Source organism: Astatotilapia calliptera, chromosome 11 (assembly GCF_900246225.1).
Source record: "Astatotilapia calliptera chromosome 11, fAstCal1.2, whole genome shotgun sequence".
In the NCBI taxonomy this organism is placed as follows: Eukaryota; Metazoa; Chordata; class Actinopteri; order Cichliformes; family Cichlidae; genus Astatotilapia; species Astatotilapia calliptera.
Window position 1 is genome coordinate 13,174,125 of NC_039312.1, and position 27,298 is coordinate 13,201,422.

Genomic DNA, 27,298 nt, shown 5'->3' on the forward strand with positions numbered 1-27,298 from the left:
AAGTCATGTCAGCGCCAGCTTTGCTATAAGAAGCCATTATTGGTCTCCTCTACAGGCGGATGTTCCAAATCAGTCTCATCCTCACGGCACAGTTTGAGTGATCAGTCCGAGGCCTAGTTTGCTGCTGCCAGCATGGGACACGATGTTCTATTCTTTATTTATTTCCACGGCCCATGCATTTTTCCCATATAAAGACAGTCTATGTCCGACCGTGTCAACGTGTGATGGATTGCATAGTCCTCTTCTCTAAGGAAGAGAAGGGGGGGGGGGGGGGGGGGGGGGAATGTTGGAAAGAAGGGAGGAAAAGAAGGAGGGAAAGAAGGAGTGAGAGAAGGAGGAAACGGAGTGGTGCGGTGCAGCAGTGAAGGACATGGCAGCTTAGTGCTGGCCAAAAAGACTGTGCTGAACACCTGCTCCTGTCTCCAACGCCCCTTCAACCTCCTCATTACCTGTCAATCTATCACAAGGCAGCCAGATCAAATGTCTGCAGCAGCCAGGACTCGCACAGGGAGGGAGTCGGGGAATGAGGGAAGGAGGGGAGAATAGCAAGGAAAGAAAGAAGGGAGAGAGAGAAGGACAGATTGCATGTCTGGGAGAGCTGAAAATGATGGGGAAGTAAATGGAGCAGCTGCGTGTGCATATCGAAGATCTGTTGATAATTTGGAGTAAACTTTGTTCTTCTGGAGGTAGTTTGTCATGTTGCTATATTTAGAATTCATGGAATACAGACTGCATGTCAGTAGTTGGATGTGACATTATGCAAATCTGCTTTATCATTGTCGGTAGAGGGTTTTAAAAAAAATAGGAATGATTCTCAAATCAGACATTCGCTTCCAAATAAAAGAAAAAAAGAGCATGTTTGGAGAACTTTTTGGCATCCATCTGGTCAATATCTTAAATCAAACACTTCTCAAACATATCAAAGGCAATCATGTTGTCAGAGTTTCTAAGCAGCAGCCTGCTGTTTCCATTCCTAACTGTGCTCTAGAGCACTGCGCAGACTCACTGTACAGCACCCTCTGGCCTTTGATAGGCACCTTTGTGCAAAAAGATGGGAACCTGTGACAGACAAGCTCCTCTATAGGAAGGTGGGGCCTGTGGTTTCAGATTACAGCCACAGCGCTGACACTGTGTGACTGTGTTTGTGTGCTGCACACACACACACGTTTATGTATACGGTGAGCACCTTTGCATGTGTGTAGGAGAGCATGTTGTCTGAATTAAATGTATACGTGTGTGTGTGTGTTTGTGTGTGTGTGCTTTAAAAAGCAGATGAATTTGAGCTCATCAATGTGCATTAGTGCACACATGACCAGCCCCAAGCCCTCGAGTTCTGATCCCTCTCAATCCCCGCTCTTTCCCTCTCTCTTACATTTTCAGTCTTTCTTAAGCTCCCTTGCCCCTCTCTCTCCTTTAGTGTGTGAGCTGTGGTGATTTACGGTAATTATCCATCGTTGGGTCATCTATCAGGCTGGCTGTTGCTAGGAGATGGAAGCAGCTGCTGCTGGCTGTTGTCTTGTCAGGGACAGTGCATGTGTGTGTGCGTGCGTGTGTGTGTGTTTGTACATACTTGCGTTTGTGTGTGTTTCCTGGGATCTGGGTAAGGACGTGTAGGTACTTCTGTGTGTGTTTACTGGCAGTGTGTGTGTTTGTTCAGGTAAAATGGGCCATCCTGATGTAGGGATTTAAAAGCGCAGGTGTTGCAAAAGAAAGACGGAAGCAATGAAGTCAATGGATGGAGAGAAGGATTATAAGAAGGAGTGAGGGTGGGGTCAGAGGTTGAAAGAGTCCAGGTGGAAACTTAGTGCGTGTGCATGTTTGGGGAGGGTGGGCAGCTTAAAAGGCACAGGTGTGTATGTGTGTGTGTGTGTGTGTGTGTGATAGACAGGGGAACTGAATGATAAATTTTTCTAGGCAGATGGAAGTTAGAAGAAGTCGGGCCTTGGGGAGTAGTTTTAGTGGCTGTGAAAATTGCAAGATTGTGTGTGTGTGGCTTGTGAATAAAGTACATTTTCTATTGGCAGGTGATCATCCACAGATGGGTGCCGGTTCAGATCCCCACCGAGGGTCCTATTTCTCTTTATTTTGTCCTTGTAATCCACCTTAACCCATTGTGTTGACACCGTTTCAGGTTTCATGTTCTGTGCGCGCCATTCATGCTGAAGCTGAGGGAACCAATCCTCACACGCAGGGAAAGGTCAAACTGCAAATAGTGTAGTCTTAACAGTAGGCTTTCAATAGACATATGAGAGGGAGTTTTCAAAAGTACTATCCCCACAGGTAAAGTGGGACATGTTTCTCTTTCACAGAGACTGCAAAAAAAGCAGCACTTAAAAAAATTTACTGCCAGTTGTAATAATAATTCAGGATGCAGTGTTCCACATTTAGAGGCGCCAGTGGCCTATAGTTATCCGTTGTGTCCCACCAATTTTGCACAGTGTTGTATTGAACAATTTTCCTCTCTTTCTGCAAATAAGTAAATATTCACATTCTAATATAAGTGAGCTATTCAAATATGTATTAGTTACTCTTGCGCACAGAAAATACCATAAATGTATCATGCATACTGAGGCCACATCGCACTGCAGCCTAAAAAGGCTGCTGATGAAGCTGTCTTCACTACCTCTTAGCCTCCTCGTACTTTCACTAAAGTTTCATTTGCTTTAACCTGTTGGCAGGTCTGAAAGAGGCAGCTGGATACAAGCCACACATCCATATGAGCCACGGTAACTGTAAATACAGCCTCCACTCTCAGCTCTCCATACCAGCCTAATTAGTGCCAGTTAGCATTTGTCATTGCATTTAGGGGTGAAGATTAGGAACACCTCTCAATTAATCTGCAATCAGCCTGTTTGTTAATTAGCTAACCTGTTCTAAGTGGCCTTCAGGGCTCTTGTGTAATTAGCTAAGCTGCTGAGAAACAGGTCTGTGTGTTGACATTGACCTAAAGCTTACACACGTGTGCACAATACACACACAAACACACACATTTGTATATGATGTATGCTGTTGAAGACCGTAAAGGTGTCTCCAGTCATACTCAAGAAACTTGGCTTCCCCGTAAACTACATATAAACACGAGCGTACCATCTGCATCTTCTGTGTGTTCATGGGAAAAAGAGGCTTAAAAAAGGCACAAATGCAAACACACACACACACACACACCCAAAACACCCACTCCATTACTCAGTTTATTAGTAGTCGTAAGTGTACTGTGCTCATCCAGACATACATATTTGCACGTCGTCATGCTTGCAGCAATGCGCTGATTGTTTCTTCCTTCACTCTGAGACAAAACTGCATCCCTCAAAAATATTCTTAGAAAAGGCAGGAGGGAGGAAAAAAAATACATACTGTACTCCCCGAGCACGTACACTCTTTTTAACATTTCATCCTTTTCAAGTGCAACAACATTCTCACCAAAATGAACAGCTTCTCCATTGCTGTGTCGAACCTTTTTTTTTTTTTCCCTCGCTCACTTCAAAGCCATTTGTTTACCCTGCTGCCTCCTGACATTGTCTGTGGTAATTAAAGGAGCGCACTGAAATTTATGGTTTAATTATACAGGCCTTGTTATGCAGAGAGGACCAGGATGGGCTGATATGCTCAATAAAAATAAATAAATTCCATACGGGTTTATTGAACACGCTTTTGCAAGGGGCCGGGGGGGGGGGGGGGGGCATCATTCCAGCGGCTCAGGTGTGTGTGTGTGTGTTCTTCTGTATGCAAATGTGTGTATGTTTATTTATGTATTGCCTCGCAGGGTTGCTGCTCAGCGTGCATTGTGAGTGGGTGAGAATGAAATGTAAAAAAAAAAAAAAATAGCCAGATGAATTGCAATCGATTGGCGCTGGTTCACTGTATTGATCCCTGAGCATGTTAAAGCCTGCTGTACTCCATGAAGAACACTCAGTCAGTCAGTGTGGGCTCACCCCCGTGCACCCCCACCCTCTCCCCTTCCTCATCCACCCCTTTGTGAACGAATGCATGGCTGTACCGTATGCGCACTAAATCACATTGTTTTGTTACTGTGTGTATACGTACAAAGCAGATATGATGGCAACCGCAGCCCCACCTCGCATATAGGCGAGAGTGTACGTGCGTGTGTGTGTTTTGGTGTTAAGCATGCACCGTAATGGAGAGTGATCTTGGCTGTGGCCCACAAGCAAGCTTCTCTGAACTGATCTTTGAGTTGGGTATAAATAGCGCTGGCTCTATAAATAAAACAGCAGCACCTTTCGCACTCACTCTCTCTCATTTGCGCACACATTCAGCCCCTCTACTTAGACATTACACCTGCCCAGGCACTTACATGGCACTCGTGTGCATAAACACTCCAACACGAGCTGCCCATTAATCCATATATCATTCTTTTTAAGGTCGTATAGAAGGAAATCTGCGGGACATATTTACACGAGAGTGTGACTTGTAGCAGGTTAGCGCCTCTTCAGCCCCACATTTATAGGACAGTAATCTCATCAGGTGAACAGAATTTAGGCAACTAAGTGGACGCTTTGTATGCATTTTTATTCTTTCAAAACACACTGAACCTGAGCTCCTTTCTCTCAAAGACCAAAAGGAAACTCTTACAACTTCCAGCTAGCATATGCTTTGCTTTCAGTAGCTGTCGGCCAAGAACTTAAACGGACAGACTGGCAAATAAAGGTCCAGCATTGATATGTATACACTCAGCTCACTCAACACACAGCACCATCTAAAGCATCACTGCAGTGAGTTTAAATAATGCTACTAGCTCACCGTAACGCAACACGACTTGAGGTATTTGCCGGTGCAAAATGATCGCTAAGAAGGCCAGTGAATATCTGCCAATAAAACTGGATTTCAACACCAGTACCGTGCGCACGACGCTTAATCACTTTTACACCACTTTCTGTGTCAGTCCATTATGTTGCTATGTGTCTGAAGAACAACATGTCCCATCCGCTGCTGTCTGCTGAGCTCAACTCAAGCTAGAAGTGTTTTGAAATGGGGTGCAAAGAGGGAGGGGGGGGAGAGAGATAAATTGGTACAGCGAGCTGGAATGCTGCAGCAGTTATTTAAGGCCCTGTAGGTGCTGCCTAGGCCATATGCTCCCATTATTCCGCTTGGGAGGGGCCCATGTGGGCGTGTGAGCAAAGCCGGAGAGGGGAGGAGGAAGAGGAGGAGGGTGGGAGAAAAAGAGAAAGAAGGGCTAATGGATGAGAGTTAAAGGAGAAAGGTAGCTGAGGAATTATTTTAAGGAGAGAACCCCTATCAAGCGCGGGAGGAATTTTTAAGAACGGGATACCGTGGAGAAGCCTGAGATGAGATGAGAACGAATTAGCTTCTAAAGTAAATGATCGCCTTCACCCTCAATATCCGGCTCTTTCACCGTCGCCTTTGCATAATTCATCTCGTCAAATTTTGAGGTGTGACAGAATATAATTCATGAACTTTTGGGGTCGATAACTTCTCTCAGGCATCTCTATCATTTTCACATCACCAAGCTGAACTTAATAAGATTCTGTATGACACACCTCCTCACTGGTGTTTATTTTGTTACTTTCTACACCTCGTTGAAAGTGAACTATTTGAAAGTGAATAGATGACTATAGGTCTTCAATCCATCCAGGTGTATTAATATTTATCTATTAAGCAAACAAGGCCTTACCCCTCTCGCTTTCTCTCTCCCTTGTCCCTCGCTATTTCTTGTTCTTCCTATCTGTTCAGTATCTTGTCAAACTGAGGCCTGTGTTCCTGATCAGGGCATTGCTCTCATGTTAGCCGCTTCACAGGAAGCACATCCCAGCATTCCCTCTGACACGCTGGCAGCAGCATTACCATAATTGGCTTTTCTACATGACGGGACAGAGGAAATAATAATGTCATTTTATTTACAGCCCTCTTGTCCCGGTCCGAGAGCTATCACCCTCCCTCTTTCTCCAGCTCTGCACCACGCACTGACATACACCCCTCCTTCTCCTCTTCTGTCTCATCTTCTCCTCTCCCTGCGCAGGACGTGAGTCTCGTTCTGCCACGGCGTGTAGGTCAAGCGATGGCTTTTTGATCAGCTCCTGTCCAAAGCCATCAGGCTTGGGAGGCACGTAATGGAGAGCGGGGTGACAAACAGAATCTGGGGAAGGAATAAGACTGCCAGTTTCCTATTAGGGGCCGGCCTAAACGGCCTCTGCCCCCCACCTCACCGCCGCCTTCTACACCCTCCTCGCACCATTCTGCGCCGCGAACCCCACTCCTGCACTGCCTAAATCACATGAGTGAAGGGCCCCATGATTGGACATTAGTGCCGCAAATGACTGCCGTGATTGCCCCCTCTTCCCAAACTCACATCAAATAAATAAAGAAATGTGTGTAAATAAATAGAAGGAGGGATTGCTGGTGAAACGGAGGTGGTGGCGAGGGGAGGCTGACTGGTTTCATCCCCTTCTTGCCCCCCCCCCTCTGCCTCTCTCTCGCTCGTTTCATCGCCTTTCTGCCTTTCTTATCTGGTTTGTTTGGCTTTGACAGCGGCCAAATGGTGAAGCTCTGCGAGCCTGACAGAGAGTTTTATTGATTTAACAACCAGCAGACTCGCAGCAAAGAAAAAGGAGAAAGCAAAAAAAAAGGAAAAAATGGGTAGGGCGGAGAAAGATACAAAGTTTTGAAAAGGAGTGATATGTTTCTGCTCTGCTCCTCGCCAAAAAAGCTGACGTATCCCGCTGGTTGTATTTCATTTGCTATCATTTACAAAAGTCATGCACACACACACACACACAAAAAGTTACGCTGCGTGTAGACGAAGAAAATGTTTAAGAGATGATCTGTACATAGGTCCATCGCTCTGTCTCGCTGTGAGGCCCAGTGTTGTGTTGAGGCAGCAGGCAGGGCGTTCACCGCAGACTTTTCATCAGAAAACATGATATCAAACATAACAGGGCACTGCACAGACTCGTTTCTGGTGTGGTCCCTGAGTGCTCGCGTTAAACGCACAAACTTGATCACGGATTGCGATAGCAAACATCTGTAATGGCGCACGGCGCTCTGCAATCTTTACATATTAGGCAGAAGTTAGAATCAAGGGTGCTTCATGGGTGCATTAGTTGGGTAGTCCTTCAGAAACTATCTCATTTAAATATGAATAATAATAAATGAGGCAGATGGGAACAAAACACATACTTGAGCTCTTTTAAAGCTCTTATCTCTAATCAAATAAGGGTCTGTGTTCCAAAGTGTATTTGGTAACCAGAGACATGAAAACCTTTGATAATGCATGCATTACAGCTCTATTAAGTGTGTATGTCAATCTATTTGTGCATTATGCATTTTTCAAAGAGCTCTTTACAACACTTAAAGGGGCTTCTACAAACCCATTTTGCTACTTTACAAATTTTATAAGCCTTTTTGTTAGCGCTACATTAACCCTCTGAGCAGGTACCAGGAGATCAGAGACACTGGGTGGATAAGTCTTGCTTCCTTTCCCCGTGTTGTTGCTGTTGTTGTTGTTGCTGGTGATCTGGCGTGGCTGGTGGCGGGCTTGATTGCTGCTGCTTGTGACAGTGAGTCTGCAGTCCTATCCTGGCCGCACTGCCGCCTGTCTCCTTGATGGCGGCACGTCCCCGAGCAAAAGTGACAGGCGCTTTGGCGCCCGTGCAGATGGCCCTGCTCACAGCCATCACCCACTCGGCAAACCAAACCGCCAGGGACGGCACGCCAGCCCTTCCCGGGCCCGCCCCTTGCTGCTGGTGTTGCTCTGCATATGTGCATCCAGGAGAAGAGAAGGGGCTTAATCTGGCCGCCAGTCACAATCGCACTTCTTCAAGTTGCGGGTGATTGAGTTGATGCGTAGCTTCTAATATTTGTTGGGTTTTAGCATCCTGTCAGAATTCATGCAGCATCTCAAAACAGATGGAGAGATCATTTATTTCAGACTCAAGTTTCATCACGAACGTTGTACGTTTATGGCTTGCGAAGCCGTCCACTTGCTGCCTGTGATTTTTACAGATGTCTGTCTCTGCCAGTCTTTTGTCTGTGGGCTTTTGATATCTCCCTCTTTGTTGTTTCCATGACAACATGGCAGGACAGGAATTGATTGACAGGGATCGTCAAAGGGTTCCCTGGCGACCTGCTCATCGTTCGAAGCCCCTCCCTGCTGCAGTCTGTGTTTTGTCACTCACCCAGGGATATTTCTGATCTGCTGCTTCTCATTCCTGCTGTCTGTGTATCTGCGTGTCTACTTATTGAACACTGCCAGCTATTGGGGTTTAGCTGTTTTTTTTGGCTGCAGCTGATGTGAGTGATTCACATAGGTAATTCCTACTGTATGCTTGCGCCGTTCCTGTGTGCTTGAGAAGAATGGATAGCCGTTCTGCAGGATGCTTTGTATATTAAAAAGGCTGATATGTATTGATAGCCTCCTCTTTTGGAAGCGGGTTAGTGAGAGGGAAGGCACTGTAGCAGAAGACACTCTGCAGATGTGTTGTAGAGAGTACAGCACATAATGCTAATCTGCTGTGTTAGGGATTTTCAGGAGTTTTAGAAACTGTCTCGGTCTCAGTCTGTCAGTGGGATTGAAGCGCAGCCAGGTTCTCCTGTAGTGCTCTCATTTCACAGAAATCCTGTCAGGCGTTAGGGGAGTATGTTGCTCATTTGGAGAAGGGTGTATCAGTAGCACACAGCGAACTCAGACTTATAGGCAATGTTATGGTCGGTGGGTTCAGGTTCGCGCTGTAAGAGCAAATGTGTACGAGTGGGGGGGGAAAAATGCATAAAGTACACACATGGGCACGGAAGGTGAGCATGCGTGCGGAGTCGCAATCGCAAACAGGCACTTACGGAGGCACTCACACGTACGCACATGCACATCATCACATACTCACAGTTGATGGTGCAGCTGCTCACCTCCTCCCCGCCGCCACCCACCACCCTCCACCCTCCACCCATCTCCTCTCAGGCAGCAGTAAATGGTGCCAGTGTATATATATCAGGTATTATGTCCACTTAGATTATGATATGACAGGTTAGCGTGCCGTTTGAAGTTGACAGCACATCTGTTTCATCGGGAGAGACTGATACTGGCATGTAGGACACACATCTCACCATGCAGGAAGGAGATAAAGGAAGAAGCTAGGGGGCCGTCTCTCCTGTCTCCCTGCCTCACTCACCCTCTTCTTTCTCCCTTTTTTCCCCTCTCATTCCGCCTCTCCCCACCTAACAAACCCACCGCCTCCTGCTCACTTTTTCTTTCTCTCCCACGTCTTCTACTCATTCACTTATTCTCCCCCTAACCATCTCCTGTCTGCGCAGCTTGCTAATGCTTACTGTGCCTTTCTTTGCATGCACACACACACTCACAAAAATGCACGCCTCCAAATGCACGTAGTCTGTCTTTCAATCTCGTTTGTTTTTACGTTTTTTTTTCTCCTTGAAACCTGTTACATCTTAGTTCTGTTTCCGCTTGGCTTTTTTTCTTTAATCGAGTGTTTGCCTTCCTGTTTTAATTTGTCTTTTTAAGACATTGTCCGTGTTGTTGTGGATCATCGAACAGCTGGAGTGCAAATATATAAACTGGTTGCATTTGTATCGCTCTCAAACCAGAGAGCATTGTTTTTCCAGTTCCTGCATAGTAGCACAGTGACCGTCAGCTAATTGGAGTGGGTTAGGAAAACTGTGATATCTCCAAAGTGGTAATTTTTTTCTTCTGTCCCTCTCCAGTCGAATAACTTGAATGGGAGAGGAGCTAGGCTTCATGGACTAGATGAGTGAGATGCAGTACAGGCTTGGAAAAGTGAGAAAGAAAGAGAAGGGAGGGAGCTGAACATGTAAGCATGCAGCTGGCTAACAAGGCCAAACAGCCAGTCATTTCCTGGGGAACATGAGGCATGTGTGGAGGAATAGATAGTTGGGAAGGAAAAGGACAACTGTCAGAAGCTCAGTGATTTATTTTTCCCTTGGAGGTTTTTTTCACCACTGGCTTTCAGAGACACATGTGTGCAAAGTACACACAAAGTCATGCATGCATGCAGACATATACGCACACTCACATTGGGTGAGAATAAAAGCCTGCATTTCCCACCATTGAGCATTCATTCCATGTTATTTTGACAGTGGTCCTGTTAGTGTGCTGTAAATCTTTAATTTCACTGAGCTGACCTCTTTTCTTCTCTCCCCCCCCCCCCCCCCCCCCCCCCTCCATTTTTATCTCCCCTCTCTTGCTGTCTCTCTGTACTCCAGCGTACATGCCCGAGGACGAGCTTAAGGCAGCTGCTCACGATGAGGAAGAGCACCTGCAAGATGACGGCCTCTCATTAGACGGCCAGGACACTGAGTTCCTCTGCAACGAGGAAGAAGAAGACGTGGATGGGGGCCGACCACCTAGCTACAGAGACTCCCCACTCAGCAATGGCACTAACCCTGACGCTGGATACGGGTCTCCGCTTAGTGATGCTAGCGACCGACTTGCAGACTTCAAGAGCACCTCTTCCAGGGATGGTCAGGAGAGGGAGGGCTCAGCTTTTCCCTTCCGTCCCAACAACGGCCTCTCTTTCCAGGACAGCCTGGCACAGATGAAGGCCGTCTATGCAAACCTCATCTCAGATGCCTCTTGGTCTAGCATCACAATGGACATCATGAAATCTAAGCCTGCTGCAGCTGGCAGTGTCAACAGTGCCCTCACTAGTCCAGAGCCTGCCTCTACTGCCTCTGTGGCCACAACTACAACCATAAATAAGAGCAGTGGGGTCAACATGGCTAGCAGTCACCATAACGGCAAGACCTCCAGCACCACTGTCAACCACACAGGGAGCGCAAGTGGCAGTACAAATGGCACAGCAGCTAGCTCTGTTAGCAGCCACAGTGCAACCAGCAGCAGTGGGAGCAGCAGTGCTGCTGCCAGTAATGGTAGTGGTGTAGCCTATGACTGGCATCAGGCAGCACTTGCCAAAACACTTCAGCAGACCCCCTATCACCTTTTACCAGAGCCTAGCCTCTTCAGCACAGTGCAGCTCTACCGACAGAACAACAAGCTGTATGGCTCTGTTTTTACTGGTGCGAGCAAGTTCCGCTGCAAAGACTGCAGTGCTGCCTATGACACACTGGTGGGTTTGACGGTCCACATGAATGAGACGGGCCACTATCGAGATGACAACAAAGACAAAGAGGAAGATCAGGGAAAGCGCTGGTCCAAACCACGTAAGCGTTCCTTGATGGAAATGGAGGGGAAAGAGGACGCCCAGAAAGTTCTGAAATGCATGTACTGTGGCCACTCATTTGAATCTCTACAAGATCTCAGCGTTCATATGATCAAGACCAAGCATTACCAGAAAGTGCCTCTCAAAGAACCAGTGCCAGCCTTGGCCACTAAACTGGTGCCCACTTCAGCTAAAAAACGTGCTATCCAAGATGCTATAGTCTCTCCATGCTCCCCAGACTCTATCCATGCTGGTTGTGGTGGTGGCAGTGTCTCTCTTGGGGATGTTGGCAAAGACACAAAAGCTGCAGCTAACCCCTATGTTACGCCAAACAACCGCTATGGCTACCAGAATGGTGCCAGCTACACATGGCAGTTTGAAGCTCGCAAAGCACAGATTCTAAAATGCATGGAGTGCGGGAGCTCCCATGATACATTGCAGCAGCTGACTGCCCACATGATGGTTACAGGTCACTTTTTGAAGGTCACAAATTCTGCTTCCAAAAAGGGCAAGCAGCTAGTCTTTGATCCAGTGGTGGAAGAAAAGATTCAGTCTATCCCATTACCGCCAACCACCACCAGACTCCCTGTTCCCAGTACGGTTAAGTCCCAGCCAGTGTCTCCTGCACTATCCTCTGGCTCAGAGGAAAAGAGGGAAGCGGGTGAGGATGAAAAAGTCGAAGGAGGCGAGCAAGTGGAGAAAAAAATCAAGGAAGAGAAAGACGACTCAGGTGAGAAATCTGAGACTGGCACCACCTCGTATAAATACCTTAGAGAAGAAGACCTGGAGGAGACCCCTAAAGAGGGTTTAGATATTCTCAAATCCCTTGAGAACACAGTATCTAGTGCTATCAGCAAGGCTCAGACAGGCACGCCCACCTGGGGTGGCTACCCTAGCATTCATGCGGCCTACCAGCTGCAGGGTGCCGTGAAAAGCTCAGCTACTGTTCTACCCCCGACTGTCCAGAGTGTTCAGATGCAGCCAATGTTTAACAGTGGTCTACGAAGTCTTGTGAGCGACCCCAACTCAGTCATCCACTCACCTCGGAGCCCTTCCTCTCCTACTCCCCTAAGGAGCAATGTCACCGCCATGGAGGAGCTCGTGGAGAAAGTGACAGGAAAAGCTGCCACTGTGAAGAAAGAAAAGGAGGAGAAGATGGTGAGCCTGGAACGATGCCGACAACCATCGCTGGGAAAATCCCCTTCCCCTGCACTGAGAGAACAGCGAGAGCATTTGGCATCTCCAAATGACTTTTCTGTAGGTAAACCATCTGGTATGAGAAGTAGCAGCCCGGGCAGTGTAGATTCAGAGCTTATCTGCAAGAAGGAGCCCAAAGAGAGCCTAGTAGATAGCCACAGCAACCATTCAAAGAATGGTTCTGAGACGTGCCAATCCCCAGTAACTAACGGAAACAGTCTTGGCATCATCACCGATCACTCACCTGAAAGTCCTTTCATCAACCCTCTTAGCGCACTCCAATCAATCATGAACACACACCTGGGGAAAGCCTCAAAACCAGTAAGTCCCGCAGCAGATCCACTGTCTATGCTTTACAAAATCAGCAACAGCATGATGGAAAAGCCAGCTTTCAACCCAACTCCTCAGGGCAAGCCAGCTGAGCCCGTCAACCACTACCAGCTGTATGAAAATAATGACCAGCCCATAGACCTGAGTAAAAATAAGTCCGCCACTAATAGCAACAACAACAACAACAACAAAAGCAGCAGTGCACTTTTGACCAACAGTAGCGTAAATGGTAACAAACCCCTTATTTCCCTCCCTGACACAGTCTCCTCACCCCTGAGAGAGAACGCTCTGATGGACATTTCAGACATGGTAAAGAACCTCACCGGGAGACTTACGCCCAAATCTTCAACTCCCTCCTCCATCTCAGAGAAGTCGGACGCTGATGGCAGCGCGTTTGAGGATGCCCTCGAGGACCTCTCCCCAGTGCAGAAGAGGAAAGGGAGACAGTCAAACTGGAATCCCCAGCATCTCCTCATTCTGCAGGCACAGTTTGCGTCTAGCCTGAGGGAGACCCCAGAGGGCCGCTACGCCATGACCGACCTGGGCCCTCAGGAAAGGGTCCACATCTGTAAATTCACGGGCCTCTCCATGACTACCATATCCCACTGGCTGGCTAATGTCAAGTACCAGCTGAGACGAACTGGGGGCACCAAGTTTCTCAAGAACATGGACTCGTGCCAGCCCGTGTTCCTCTGTGGTGACTGTGCCTCTCAGTTCAGGACTCCCTCCTCCTACATCAGCCACCTGGAGTCTCACCTGGGCTTCAGCTTGAAGGACCTGTCCAAACTGTCAGCTGAGCACCTACGGGAGCAGCAGGCTGCCTCGAAGGTGATCACAGACAAAATGATATTCGGCAGCCCCCTGTCAGCCTTGACCACGCCAGAGGACGACACAGGCTCCGTGTACCAGTGCAGACTTTGCAATCGGACATTCGTCAGCAAACACGCAGTCAAACTGCACCTCAGCAAGACCCATGGCAAGTCTCCAGAGGACCACCTGGTGTTTGTCACCGCTTTGGAGAAACTGGAGAAGCTAGACAAAATGGAGAAGGTTTAAACAATGTCTCGAGCTGAGAGTAAAGACTGACAGCTGTGGAACTGACTCGATTTTCATTGCACTAAAAATGACGTTGTTCACAGTTACTGCACTGGGCCGAACTGAGCCGCCAGAAAAATAAAAATAAAAATCAAGTCTTATTATTATTAATTTTTTTTTTGTGATAACTGCCTGACTGGACCATGTCTTTTCATGTCAATTTGTTTTTGTTTTGCCAAGCTTTTTTACACTTATTTTGTAATATATTTATATGCTATTTGTCTGATCTGTGCATGTATTTTAGTGAATCAAGGTTAAACACGATATTTTAATCTTTTCATGGCAAAAATACAACTACTGCTTCAACGGTAAAAGTGGCGAGTGGACAGAATTGGTGGAAAAGATAACTGTATATTACTTGATATGAAGAAGGTGGAAAATTCAATGTATACACCAAAAGAATGAAAGAATACCCCGAAAGACTGAAGTAGCACCTTAGACAGTTGAATTTGTAAAGAGAACATGTTTTGAAATATCTTGCATTTGTCAAAATCAGATTTTAAAAGATCAAGGATTATCACCCCACCCCCACCCCGCCCCTCTTTCCTTCTTGGGTTTCTGTCACAGCAATGTTTTTGATGATGAATGGCCTGCTCATAAATCTGTCAGTGTAAAAAAGAGGGGAAAAAAAGATCACATGAACATTTGGAAAAAGTGAAATGCTGCTTCTGGTTCTGAGTTAATCAGTGGAAATGAACGGCCATCGGTATGCAAGTTTGCTGCAGAAACTTTTTCCTTGTTGTGAAGTATCACCTCATAGCAATTTTCCAGGTGTATGGTTTGTTACAACTTTTCTCTTTCTAAACTGTGTCGCTTTATTCAGCTGTAAAGAGAACAGTCCGTCACGTGTAAATGATTACCAGTGAAATGTCAGTACTCCATGAGACATATCTTACCATTTGAAAAACGGCTCAAAATTGTTTGTATCTTAAGGTGTGTGCATTCTTGAACTTTTATATTGTCATTTTTATATACAAAAAGAAAAAGCTAAAAAATAAAAACAGATGGTGTACATAGATATATGCTGTAGAGCTACGAAATGACCTTTTTTTTAAAGAAAAATACAAATTTAGCTTCTTTGGCTTGGTTTACAGAAATGATTTTAATTATTACTTGCATCCAACTTGATGCATGAAATGGTGTGGAAAATAAATAAGCGATGCACAATGACTATACATTTCAATGTTTTATCGACAATATTGTAAAGAAAGAAAAAAAACCACGACTTTTTAGCACCGATTAGTTTGTTTCATTTTTCTTTTCTCTCTCTCTCTCTCTCTCTCTCTCTCTCTCTGAATTGTAAAATAAACCCCAAAGCAGTTGTTAACAGTCAGATTTTTGTGGTTGTGTGTTCTTTTGTCATGGCGGTGCACCAAACTCAAAATGTAAAAACTCGGCTTTGTAGAATTTGCTCTCGAGCAAAGTCAAGTGTGTACACCCATGTCAAATCCTAACCCAGTGTAACAGGATTTCCTCTAGGGGCTATTCTTAGCAAACTGGAGGTGAGATTCGAAACGTCTCGCTGCTGGTACATATTCTGTGTTCTGTAACAGGCCTGCTTTTATGTTTTTCCCAAATTGTTAGACAAAATAAAAGTCACTGGTGTCATACTTACAACTGATGACTGAGCCGCATCATACCACCAATGATTATAATGATGAAGATGACGGGGATGTTAAGCCTGTAAGGGTGCCTATTGTACAGTAAGAAACCCATGCTAGGCTTGTGACTGGCCTTCGGAGGGACGTTCTGAAAGAATCAGTGTTGTATTAATGACGGCAGTGTATTTTTTGCGTGTCTTCTTGGAGCAAAATCAGATGGCTGTCTGTTCTGCTTAAGTTTAAAAAAAAAAAGGGGGCAATAGGGAGCCTATAATCAAAACTGAATAATACATTTTATGTGATTCTTGAGACGCTATGGGTGAATCTGCGGCCTGTGTCACATTAATCACAACCAAATTGAATACATGTGTGCAATAAATGCTACTATTTTAGCACATGTACACATTTTTTGGTTGATTTGTCCAACTGTATTTTTTTTTTGATGAAGTGTCACTTATCACTGAATACAGGCTTTTTTGTGTGTGTTTTTTAAATTGTTAGTCACATATAGTGGAAGTTGTTGCAGTTTCTCGTTCCACTTTACTGATCATTTTCAGATATTTCGTAATTACTGTTTTGGACAAATCACACAGCTTCTGTGTCATCAGTTTTGTGTTTTAGTTTTGTTTTGTTTTTGTATGTGTGTGTGTGCGCGCAGTTGACTTTTGTTATGTTTCACATCCAGCTTTATTAAATTTATAGAACTGCCTCAGTATTCAGCCGGTGTGAAAGCTGAAAGGAGATTTATTAGGGGCCACGACCTCTGTGTGACCCCCAGCCAAAGGTATCAACAAGCTTTGGGGTTTTCTTCTCCGGGCAGTCCCGCAGGTGAAGCGTCTGCATCAGGAATCCGATCTCTCATTTCGCCCTCATGTCTCAGGTTTCTGATAGAGTACTTACAGTACCAGCCTTTGTATGGATGAAGCCATGCTGCAGTGTTATGACTTCCATTCCTCACACTCACAACATGTCTTGTGTCAGCTGAGTCAGTCACACATACTCAGTCTCCCAGCTATATTAGCACGAGTGTCTTTGTGCAATTACACACCTCCTCAATCTGACTGCACCTCGCTGTGTTGATACATGGATTCAGTGACAAAGGAAACACAGGCAGAGGGCAGATTAGCCCTGGCTGAAGATGCAGCTTTCTCAGAGAGGGGACTGCTAGAGTTGGGTTATAAAACAAACAAGGCAGATAAACAAGCAACATTTGGAGGAGATAGTGTTCCCTGCACACCAGAAATAAAAAACACCTTGTAGGTTTAATACCCCACAGCTAAACCTGTAATTTTGCTGCACCGTCAGATAGCTCCTGAGCCGATAGAGACTCTTTCTTGCTTTGTTAGAGATCAGTGCACTGTTTCCTGTGCGTATTCTATGTAAATTACATGCGATAATCGCCACGCACAGCACAATGCTGGTTCCCGCGGTGCAAACGGAAACCGAGGGTAGATAAACGCAGGCTGGGCAGATTTGCATAGCCTTTGTGTTTTGGGCGCTCCTGAACGTGAGCCCTGAGGATTGGTAGGGATTTCCTCAAGGTTTTGTATAAGTAAATGCCTGCTTCCTCCCAGGGCTTGGACCATTATGTACAGCAGACAGGGGTGGGTGTAGACAGAGGGCGCAAACAGAATAACAAAATTACCTGGGCTGGTGGGAACATGGGGAGGGAGTATTAACCTACACACACACACACACACACACACACACACACACACACACACACACACACACACACACACATATATATATATATATATATATATATATATATATATATATATATATATATATATACAGAATGTATATATGGGATAGCATGGGAATGTGTACTCAGCTTTACACTCTTATCCAGTACATTGCATAAAGCACACTGTTATCTGTTAAAGGCAGTCATAGAGAGGTGTCACACTAGGGTTAGGGCTCACAGAGAAATGAAGCTGAATGAGACAGGGTTTGTTGATCTAAGCGCTCGTGCCGTTTGATCTCTTCTCAGAGGTTCACCTCTAAAGTTCCGAGGCGTGTTATTACTTCAATATGTGCGCATGCTCAGCGGAAACAACACCTGTGGTTTTCCCTGACAAGTCCTTTTGAACAGCTTCGCATGTTCCTGGTCGTCGTTCCAGGTTTTGTGTGTGATAGCGACGCGGAGTTCATCGTCAACCACGAAACAAAGACAAAGCTCCCGCTGAGGATCCCGGCGTACGTCTGCAGTGTGCAAAACCTCTAACTTTTTGCACACAACTCTGACGTATGGTTTAATACCCTTCCAAAATACCTCAAACCAAACAAACAATGTCTGACAGAGAATCAGCAAACAAAGCAACAACGACTGAGAGCCTTTGTACGGGATCAGAAACTAAAGTCGGAGAAATCTGTTCGGATCCTGATAAGAGGCTTCATTGTGGAAATTGCATTCGGGAAGAAGTTATCAGTATTCACGTTTAGCTGAGGATACCTGCCTCCGTCTATTTTTATGTTCATCTAAGTCACTTCGTGGACTTGATTCATTTTTGTTGCTAGGCTTCTCATTGTAAAATGTGAGGCAACTGTTACACGGATTTAAGAACCTTAAGTCATATTTTTGTCAGTCAGCTCTTGGAGCAACTTTCACTTTGTATTTTGAGACACTTTGAAATGTCTATTATTATTATTACTGTTTAACTTTTCACCTGTAACCTTCCTCATATCGTTCATAGCTCACTAATAAGATTGTAAATGTATTAAAATGTGTTGATTTTATTCATTAAAGCTCACATGCTACACTGCTGCTCATGTGCAATACCCCAACTGGTTTGAGTAGCAGTGTATCTGTGCACACATTTTTTTTTTTCTTTGATGGACATGCAGCAGTCTTTCATCAAGGTGGGTTTATTTTGCGGTGGGAGGGTTGATGTGACAGAGTTGTCTTTAGAGAATGATGTTGTTTGACAGTAGCAGGCTAACGGATGTAGGAGATCATCTCAGTCTGCCAAGCCTTTAGTTATGATTTGGTGGTGGATGAGATCTGCAGGTGTGTGTCGCCAGGCCCTTCATCCATCACAAGCCCGGACAAAACACAAAGCATGGGCGGGGGTGGTGGTGAAATGTTTCCTCCAGCTTGGTGGATGAAGGATGTGGTTTTACAAAACAAGATACGATACCTATCCATTCTGTTCTCACTGTGTCAATTTTTTCCTGCCTTTTTTGGTCAGGAGCGGGTCTGTTTTGTTGTAAGTCTCTGCCGTTTTCAGTTTCATTAAGGTGTACGTTAAAAGGCATGTATCTTTCCATAAAATATGCATTTGAATTGTTAATCCCTAGGATATAAACATGCCCTGTGCCCGGTACGTGTTTTTCTATGCACACCTTCTCCATGTAGCAGCTAATAACTATCTGTGTTTGGCTGTTCACCTGGGGACTTGTCTATAGCTGTGATAATAATCTATATATGAAAGATTAATGACATATTTCCCCTCATCCATTGTGTGTATGTATGATTTAATCACTGACCTCTCAGGGTTTTTCTTTTCTTTTTTTTAGCACGAGAACTACCATGTTCCTGTCGTTTCCTATTTCAAATCAAAGAGGTCAACATAGAAAATGTCTCAAAACCAATTTGTGTTTCAAAAAGACCCTTGAGAAACAGTGGCTTGTGCTGTGCTTGATATGCACAAAGACACTTATCCCTTATCTATCTTTTCAGAGAGGAAAGAGAGGGAGATGGAGGGTGAAGTGCTCCAGGAATCAGTGCTGCCTCCATGAGATATGATGCTGCTTGATTTTGATCATTGACATTTGCTTTTTCATGCATCCTGAAAAACAAGGCCTTCCTTCCATTAAGGAATTATTCAAATGACCTTCAACAGTGCATGTTTTCCTACAGTTTTGTTGTGGGAATATGAGAACACATACTGACATCTCAATTACTTATGCAAGGCTCAGAGTGGGCCCAGTGGATGCAATCACCGTGTGTGCAATCCTCAGTCACTCCGAATCACAGAAGCTCCCGGACAGACACACATAATTCAGACAAGTCAGACAGGATTTGCATACAAAGACCACAAAAAAAGGGCATAAATAAAAAATGCACCAAGAGAAGGTAGAGATTTGAGAGGAGGGGAGAGGATGAGGACGGGGGTGGGGAGGAAGGGGAGACCGGTAAATTGTTTTAAAAAGGTCTTGCATGTCATGCTGTGTATATCAAAGGATGTACAGAACTGATACCAACACTTGGCATTTGGTTTAGTGCTGCACACCACTTAATAACAACAAAGGACAAAAGCCTCTGTGTCGATTATGATTTTTATTGTTTATTTATTATTGTTTATTGTGTCAGTTTATGATGGTTGACTATTTTATAATATTTCTCGATATCCGTGGACTCTACACGAATCCAAACACATTAAACACTTACTTTCACTGCTTTTTAACCAAAAATCCACATTGATAAAACACTGGACCAAAACATTTTTTTTTTAAACTTCCACCCTCACAGAGGTGACACACTGTCTCATCGCTGGTGATGAGTGGGTGGTGGGGGTGGGTGCTGGTGGTAGGGGAGTGGTTGAAGGGGTAGAAGGTGGTTGGGGGCAGGCGGAGGGGTGGGGTGCATCGGAGGCTAACCCGGCATCCCGTCATTAGCGTTGTGCAGCGGAGACGCAGGGGCACCCTGACACATGTCACGGACAGCCAGCCGAGAGCCCACGTATGAGGCTGACACGCTGCGCATAATTTATCCCGTGACACGATCTGCATGTCGAGTTGTTGATCTGTTGTGTTTGGTTTGGACATGGGCGCTCTGGCAGGAAAGACAGAAGGGGGGTGTGGGGGTGAGGGTGCGGGGGTTTATTATGCAGGTGGGGTGTGGGGGAGTGGGGCACGAGGAGAAGAGCGAGGGCGAAGAGGTGGCAGAGTGTATGCGTGTGTTTGTGTGTTAGTGTGCTTGCTTGTGAGGGGCGGTGGAAGGCGGCCTCTCGTTGTAGCACACACTGAAGGGGGCGACACATTTGTCATGTCCACTGAGAAGCAACATATACATAAACAAGTGCATTCAAATTCACTAATGCAGACACCCCGACTATCTCTTTCTTTCTTTGTCGCACACAAACACACACAAGCACATTCGCACTTTAGTGATATGAATGTTGAGTCACAGTGAAATCACAGCCATAATCTCGTCCCTTAAGACATCTGCTCGTGAGTGAAAATGACTAATATTGTTGAAATGACCCCGTGTCACACCGTTGGATGTGATTGTTTTCCGGGCTTCAGCTGCAGCGTGTTGTTAAAGCACGGATGACACCACATCTCATCAGCCTCACATAATTTTTGCTTCACTGACTCAATAAAGCATTTCAGGGTGAACATGTAGGTGTGTTTGTATTTTCCTTTAAAGCCGAGCAGTGCAATGAAAGAAAAGTTTAATTAATCTCATTTCAAATTCTGCAGCAAATACGGCTTCATTATGATTTACCTCGAATATGTAGACTTAATGTGTTGCATGTACATCAACACTGCAAGGAGATATCCATGAGATAGTGGTTAATTACATGTGTATATGTCTACGTGTGTGTGTGTGTGTTCTATATATGCTTTCCTCCTAGCCTGGCTCGTTTACATGAATTATGCATATGACCAGACTCGTTAGAGGAGCCCCTCCCTTATCACACTCCTAATCCCTGCTGTTGCTGCGGTAACCAGATTAGACATGACCGTGAGATACAGTAGGCCCTCGAGGCCTCTTTCTGGACAGGCCTCATCCCAGGCAGGCATGAATGAGGGTTGAGACATGTTATAGGCCTGCAGGTCACCTGTCCAGTGGTATTACCAGACTGAAGCTGGTGGTTAATGGGATATATTCACTTCAGTTAGGTTAAGACAGTTGCCATGTAACCCACAGGCTATCTTCCAGCGGGAGACGAGAATTGGAGTGTTTAAATTCCTTCACCATGTAAGGAAACAATCTCGGTAATCTTTACTTGTCAGTGTAACCAAATGATGGTTGAGATTTAAAAATTCAAGCCGTAAATTTTCTTTTTGTGTCTTTGCATACATGTGTGTCAGCTGTGGGTTATTAAAAAAAAACACACAACAGTTTTAACCAGTGCTCTCTGCTTAAGCCGAGCTAGCTCGTTTCCAAACCTTCCTCACACTGTGGTTGCCATGGAGAGATACTACAGAAAGAAAAAAAAAGTTTTCATTGGGTGTTAAAAAAAAGACGACTTTGTCAAATGTATCCCAATGACCAATATAAAGACCTCATCTGGTAATAAAGTTGAAGGCCATTTCCTCCACAGGACAATAAAAAATAATCTTTCACCATGTACGTGAACTCATATGCAAAAGAAACTTACACTCTTCTAATCACACTAAATTTAAATATTTGGGGGTCAAAGACAAAGAGCTTGAAAAATATCGAAGTTGTAAATGTGGCCCTGTCTGACTGTAGTATACATGATCATTATATGACCATTTGCATTACAAATCGGCTTTCAGTCCTAAAAAATACTCTTTTCTTAAACCCCCACACAAAAAACAGTTAAAATGGAATAATTACGCACATACACACACACACACACACACACACACACACACACACACACACACACACACAAATATGTATATGACTAGCAGTGAAGGAAAAGCAGAGATATCCATACTGTTAATCAGGAGGTTGTTCTATTGGAGTGGATGGAATTTGGAAAATTAGCCGTAGGCTTTTTATAGGCCACAAACTGGGCAATGTGTACAAAGCTGCTGTTGTTCCTCGAGCAGATAAATGCGGTGCCAACGGAATAAAAGTTTGCTTGTGCTGAATACAAAAACACAGTAAGACAGCTCGATATCCATTTAATGCAAGATCTTTATTGCACAGGACAAGATATATATACTGAGACAGGACAGGACACAGAAGATCCAACCTCTCCTGCCCTGATGGTGGTTTCTCCCCTGACCACAACTTGTCAATATGTTTTTGTTAATATTGCTTCAAAGAAAGTGTGACCACAGAAATATTTCCAGTGTGGCATGGGATTTTTTTCAGTCTGGAAACCCTGCAATGAACACTTTTTATATAGATTTTTAATGGAGATTTTTTTGTGTCCTGTAAAAGACTAAATCATGTTTCCAAGACTTGTATAAACTGATCACTTCCCAGAGGATTTGAAGCTCAGGGGCGTGTGTTGCACATTCTTCCCCTTTCTTTAAAGGACTACAATGTGTTTGCTTGGAAGCAGTTTCCCCTGCAAACCCCACACCCAGCTCAATAGCTGCTCCCATGTGATCCCCCATTAACATTATTGGTTCAAGTTTTTGTAGCCAGAGGTTGCCAGCAGGGTTTTTTTTTTTTTGGGGGGGGGGGTTGCAAAGATGAAAGAAAGGAGAAACAAGAGAGGCGTATCTGTTGCTGTGTGTGAGTTTTTGCTTGGCATAAATACTGTGGTTGTTCCATCTGATTCCATGTGTCAACCATAAATGAGTACTAGTTTATGAGTAAAATTTCAATCCAAGCAAGCACAACACTGTCGTGTAAAGCACTGATCAATTGCTGTTAATGTGCAGGGTTTTTTTTTATTAATGATTACCACTATTTGCTGAGGTTATGTCATGTGAACCCCCTTGACTGCACTAGGTAATTTTGTGGAGGACCAGCTAAGAGTTTCTAGTGGCCTGGAGCCCTAAATAAGACGAGCCCTGACCACTTTGGTATCAGTTTGAAGGAACAAAAGTAAAATTAAGGGAAAAAGAAACAGACTGGCATTGTAGGCAGCTTGCATGTAATCGTACTGTTGTTATTTCAAGCCTTTTAATTTCACAGCACCAGTTGGAGTTGTCCATCTGTTTATTAAAGGTTAACTGCCTCCACACTTACGAAGCGCACGTTTCTCATGCTCCTCAGAGTGTACAACATGCGGTGGCTTGTCTCTGACGCATCTGAAAAGTTTGTCTTCTTTGCTGATAAAAGAATAAATGACAATCTTTGTCACAGTTAATCTGGCATAAATAACTCAGGGAGGCGACTCTAAATTCAACCCGAAAATACACAGACACTGAAGCAGGTGAATACACTTTATGTATATATAAATACATAACTTTTATATTTTGAGTTTACTGTTAATATGAAAACAATGATCAGGACAGACAATCAGCAAACACTAAGTCCTTGTGAGCTACTACTCACTTCTTTCCCCATGAAGAAGTCTCCAGGTGAGATGGGCAGACAGTCTAGTTAATAGTCACACATAACCTTAGTGCTACGATAGGAAGCTGGAATTCCTGGGTGTTGACTTAATGGACAGCCTGTCATTTCATTTTCATTTCATCGAGATAATTTACTTCAGCCATTGTGTGTGCGTGGACTGTATGTGCAATGAACTGGACTAGTTTCAAAGTATGCCAAGGCCAACCTCACTGGGAGCTTTTGTTCCTAGATCTTAAAGAGGAAATATTTCCATTATGAATCCTACTTTGGTTTAACTTTTCATATATAAATAAGGTAATAACTAGGAAAGAAAGAGGCTTTTTGGAGCATTTCCAAAGCAGCCTTAGACAGAAACAATCATGTGATCTGTCTCCTTGAAATTTCGCCCCTGATGACTTAAGGCAAGTTATTACAAAAGCCCTTCCCCTTATCAAAAATCTAACCAGAAAATGAAATGACTCCTTTCACAGGAAACTTTTTGATGTTGTCAGATTGGATCATTTTTTTTTTCTGCTTCCTTTTACAAAACCAGTACAAAGTAAAACCAGAGCTGTTATAAGGGACATGGTACTCAAAGAATCCCAGATAGAAATCTGTGGGGTTGTTTTGTGAGATGGATGTTGTAATAGCCAATCATCTGCTTACAAAAGCTGAACCAGGAAACATACAATCAGAATCAGAATCAGAATCAGAATACTTTATTGATCCCTGGGGGAAATTATTTTTTGTTACAGTGCTCCATTTTAAACCAACATTAAGACAAGACAGACAATACGCTAACTAAGAATAGTACAATATATACATATATATACATACATACATACATACATAAATAAGTCACTTATAAATAAATATTTGGAAAAGAAACATGTGTAGCTGTTGCAGTAAACAGTGTGTTAAGTGGATGCGTTGTACAGGGAGATGGCCACAGGCAGGAATGATTTCCTGTGTCGTTCAGTGGTGCTTTTCGGTAATCTCAGTCTCTCACTGAACGAGCTCCTGTGACTGACCAACATGTCATGGAGTGGGTGGGAGGTGTTATCCAACATTGTCTTTATCTTGGACAGCATCCGCCTCTCCGACACCACCTTGAGGGAGTCCAGCTCCATCCCCACAACATTGCTGGCCTTACGGATCAGTTTATTAAGTCTGTTGGCATCTGCGACCCTCACACATACAAGCCAGTCTTGTAGATTTGACACTGATGCACAGCCATATCTGATCATTTTCGCAGTGTAAGTACTCAATTACTGACTTTCTGTATATGAACTAGCACGGTATTTGTTGGGATGAGCCAGAGATCGTGCTACGAAACACTATGCTTCTGTAGTAGTCTTTGCCTCTCTCTGCTCGATTCTACCTCCCCTCACATCCAACTGGCCATGGCAGATGGACAGCCCTCCCTGAGCCTGGTTCTGACGGATGTTTTTTTCTGTTAAAAAGGAAGTTTTTCCTTCCTACCGTCACAAAATCCTTGCTCATAGGTCTCATGTGATTGTTGGGATTTCGTTCTAATATATTAGGGTCTTTACTTTCCGACACACACCTAACACACCTTACCACAAGAAAAACTCCAAGGGTTGCAAACCTTCACCAAGGCCATTCACTCTCTGGGCAGTATTTACTTTTAAGGGAATAGTATTGTAGTTTGCATGTATTCAATTTATTTTCTTTGTAATTTCTAAAAGCTTTTTAAGTTTGCTGTTCATTAACCCTTTAAGACCTACCATAGAACCAAGTCCGCCAGAGCTTATATTATATTTTTACATGTTGTGGTGCAATTTTTGGGAGCATTTCAAGTTGCAATACATCAATACAACCATTACAGCCTAAATTTTAATAATATGTATGTATTAAGTGCATAGTAATTACATAAATTGCAAAAAAGTGCAATAAACTACAAAAAAATTGAAAATCGTTTTTGTTTTTTTAACATATATTTCTAGTTAGAGAAATTTAAGAGGCTTATCCCTCAAAACTGTAAATACAAAAAAGTTGCACAAAATAGTTTCCCACCACAGGGAATTTATTTTGACTGTCTTCATAGTTTTATTTTTGAAATACACCAATTTTTATTCACTGCAGGAAAAACGAAAATAAATATTATAGTGCAAATTTGCAAAAAAGCAGCACATGCATCAAAATAAACTATTTCCAGCAGTGCAATATTAGTCCTAAGCATCCCAGAAACGACACAGAAAGTCATAAAGTCAAACATAACTTTTAAAAACACCAGTATAGGCTCATGAGGCCCTGATGGTAAAAAACGACATTTCCGCAAAAATGACATCACTTCCGGTTTCGGGCAGGTCATAGCGGACATGCAATAGTTCGCGCTGACGTCTATTCCAACGTAGGAAGTGTTCCAAACAGCTGATCGGATCAGCAAAGCGTGTTTCTGGAATATTATGTTTTTGTTCCTGCAAGCGCTTTTTATGCAATTTTTGCAAAGCTATATGTGGAAGGAAATTGTGACCTAGGACAAGCTGATGGCATAAGATGTAAGTACAACTCCTCTGGTTTCATATGCAAAAAAAATTGTTGCGCTAGCTCACCTGGTTGCAGTACTACCGGGATTTAAAAGTAGTTTCGCAAAACGGAGCGTGCCCGCTCTGACCGGTTTTAAAAGGTTAAAAATCAGATAAGGGTAGCATGACAGATGTTTACTTTGAGTATACAAATGTTATGTAGAAGTAGATAATAATAGATTATATTCTATATATTATATCATTATATAATATTATACTACAGTGTTTCTAACTAACTAGGCAGCTCGTTCTCTTTTTGTTGACATTACTTTTTTTTTAAAGACATAACACATTTGGGATCAACTTGAAGGGCAGCTGTGAAAAGTAAAAGGTCACAGGTCGGATGTGACATAACATCTGGATGTAAATGTATAATTTACTTATATTATTCCCTATATATATCTGTATGTAGACAATAAACAATGACAGTAAGAAAAATAGTTTTAAACAGCTCTGTAGAGTATTATTATTATCACTTTGACCTTTAAATCAATATACTGACCTTGAAGGAGGGGTCAGAGGTCAAATGTGACGTGCCATTTTAAATCTTTGTATGGTACTTTCTATATGCTGATAATGCACACCACAATCATGGTTTCTAAGTTCTAAGGTTTTTTTCCCCTTCAATTTTCAAATAATAAATCATTGATTTGGCCCTGAAAACTTTGGTGGATAAAGGCCAAATTTTAATGGATTATTAACATGACCCCACTTTACACCCCAACAAAATTTTTCCAGTCAAACCTTTTTGACTTATTGTGTTTACAGACAGAAAAATGACACACATGTACGCAAATGCTACCAAAAACATAACCTCCTTGGTGCAGGCAATCAAAGAATTTAACATTTTTCATTAGATTTGGCTGCTAATTCTATACATGAGTTTTTATGTCCCAGTCATAAAAGAAATGAAAGCAATGGCTTTCTTACAATTCATTTAGAAAAAAAGGTTTGGTCTTGCTAAACCGAAGTAACTGCTTGGAGGCTTTAACAAGATGGCTAGCAAATGGCAAGTGAACTTGACAAACCTGCAACAATCGAAATTACTCAAGCATGTTAAATGTGACTGATAGTTAGCCATGTTTTCACTGCTTCAATGTGCAACCATACAAAAAAAAGTTTAAAAGGAGCTGGTTGCCATGGTGACTTTTTTGCCCTACAGATTCGGTGAATTCTGCTTCCTGTTCCTGAACCGTGGGTGGA

The 27,298-nt window shown here is 43.7% G+C and overlaps 1 protein-coding gene across 2 annotated transcripts in view; it reads left to right on the forward strand.

The window, feature by feature from the left end:
* LOC113031435 (teashirt homolog 1) overlaps positions 1-14,975 on the forward strand; it is a 35,605-nt gene extending 20,630 nt beyond the window's left edge. For both annotated transcript variants that reach the window (XM_026183509.1, XM_026183508.1), the window contains exon 3: positions 10,207-14,975. In XM_026183509.1, the coding sequence (XP_026039294.1) occupies positions 10,207-13,745 (3,539 nt within the window). In that variant the 3' untranslated portion in view covers positions 13,746-14,975. The remainder of the gene's footprint in view (positions 1-10,206) is intronic.
* Positions 14,976-27,298: the final 12,323 nt, after the last annotated feature.